Here is a 2,002-nt window from a genome sequence, read left to right on the forward strand (position 1 = left end):
TTCATGGTCGTTATCACGGGTTTGATCGGGGCCAACTTTGGCGCCACCCTTTTGGACGCCTTGGGCATCCGCGACGCTGTGGCGCGTGGCCTAGGCATGGGCGCCGCCGCTCACGGTCTAGGCACGGCCGCCATTGTGAACGAAAAGGACGCCTTTCCCTTTGCCGCCATTTCCATGGCGCTTACGGCTTCTGCCGCTACCGTAGCCGTTTCCGTTCCCGCAATCCGCCGCGTGCTAGTCCAAACTGCCTTGGGCAGTTTGTAAATGTTTGGAGTGCCCAGTCCAGCCCTCCCTAGTTTCAACTTTTCCAGAACACCACACAAGCACACGCATGCAAAACAACAACGACCAAAGAGATACCCGTCGACACGGAAACGTCAACGTTGGTGACTGAGTTTAGGATGAGTCGCTATCTATTCTAATACATGTACATATATTAAATGTATATCGTAACAAGTTCCATACACACTAGTTAAGGGATGAGTGGTCTACTCCATGGACACGTTGGTAGGTTCCGTTGATCCATATGCGTGCGTGACCCAAGCTGTATCACGTCGCATACAGGGATGTATCCATACTCCGACTTTGCTATCCACAAAAGAAAGCGTACTGTACTGGAAAAGCCCAGTTTGGGAAGTGGATGCAAAGAAATGTTGTACCTTACTGGTACTGTTTGTTAGCCGCAGGACACTACCGTGCCATAGCTCGTAATTTGTGGACATGCCTGACTGACAGAGAGATTTTGATTCGGCAGTTCTGCTGCCTACTTCTGCTGCAGACAGACATATCTGGGATCCTTTTTGTCCAATAGAATAATAGTAGGAGATGCCGCTGAACATGACGAAAAGATACGGCTGCAGTGTTCTCTTTACGAGGCACCGGTTCGCATCTCAACATTCATTTTGCTTGATGTGCCTTTGGCATCCACAGCCAGCTGCCCAAGCAACAGAAACGAAAAAACCTTCACGAACAGGCCCCAGACTTTGCTTTGCCCAGGAGGCCTCACGTACAAGAAAGCGTTCTGCTTCATTGCCACCATGAAGATTCTATCTTTCGCCACCCGCCAGTTCTACCAGAGCAGCCAAGCTGCGTCCTTGCCACACAAAGTGAAGTTTGCTGTCTCCGTCGTCCAACTTCCGTGGGACACTCACAACTGCAAATCCTCTCTCGTTATCCGGTTGAAACGCAACTATGCTACCACTACTTGGCAACGTACGCAAAGGGTTGCCTTGCCCGAAGTCGCTGGTGATCCTTCCATTATTAAAAGCGCCTTTCGCGAACGCTTGGATGCCGAACGGGCGCAAGCGCTCCTAGGCGGCGGCCAAAAACGCATCGACAAGATACACGCCAGGGGATCACTTACCGCCCGGGAACGCTTGGAGCTCTTGTTCGATAACGAGAGCTTCCACGAATTGGATCAACTCAAGGCTCATCGATGTACCGAGTTTGGTATGGACGAAAAGGAGTTTCCCGGTGACGGTATCGTCACGGGACACGGAACCATCAATGGTCGCGTCGTCTACGCCTTTTCCCAAGATTTCACCGTCTTGGGTGGATCGCTTTCGGAAACACACGCCGAAAAAATGTGCAAGGTCATGGACATGGCCATGCGTGTGCGAGCACCGGTGATTGGTCTCAACGACTCTGGCGGAGCTCGGATTCAAGAAGGTGTTGACAGTCTAGGCGGCTACGCCGAAGTGTTTCAGCGGAACGTAGACGCGAGTGGCTTGATCCCGCAGATTTCGGTGATTATGGGGCCTTGCGCGGGTGGCGCAGTCTACAGTCCCGCCATGACCGATTTCATTTTCATGGTCGAAGACACTTCCTACATGTTCGTTACGGGCCCTGAAGTCGTCAAGACAGTCACGAACGAGACGGTCACCAAGGAAGATCTGGGAGGTGCCCGGGTACACACTGCTAAAAGTGGCGTTGCGCATGGATCGTTCTCTAACGATGTGACGGCACTCCGTTCGATGCGCCGTCTCTTGGACTTTCTACCGGC

General features: G+C 52.4%; 1 protein-coding gene across 1 annotated transcript; it reads left to right on the plus strand.

Annotated features, from left to right (window-relative positions):
* Window positions 1–934: 934 nt before the first annotated feature.
* PHATRDRAFT_bd976 (predicted protein) lies at window positions 935–2,002 on the plus strand (the record flags this gene model as incomplete). Its single annotated transcript, XM_002176456.1, has 1 exon — window positions 935–2,002. A coding segment is annotated over exon 1 (963 nt), but the record flags the coding sequence as incomplete, so codon positions are not given.

The sequence above is a fragment of the Phaeodactylum tricornutum genome, genomic scaffold (genome assembly GCF_000150955.2).
Source record: "Phaeodactylum tricornutum CCAP 1055/1 PHATR_bd_48x36 genomic scaffold, whole genome shotgun sequence".
Lineage (NCBI taxonomy): Eukaryota > Bacillariophyta > Bacillariophyceae > Surirellales > Neidiaceae > Phaeodactylum > Phaeodactylum tricornutum.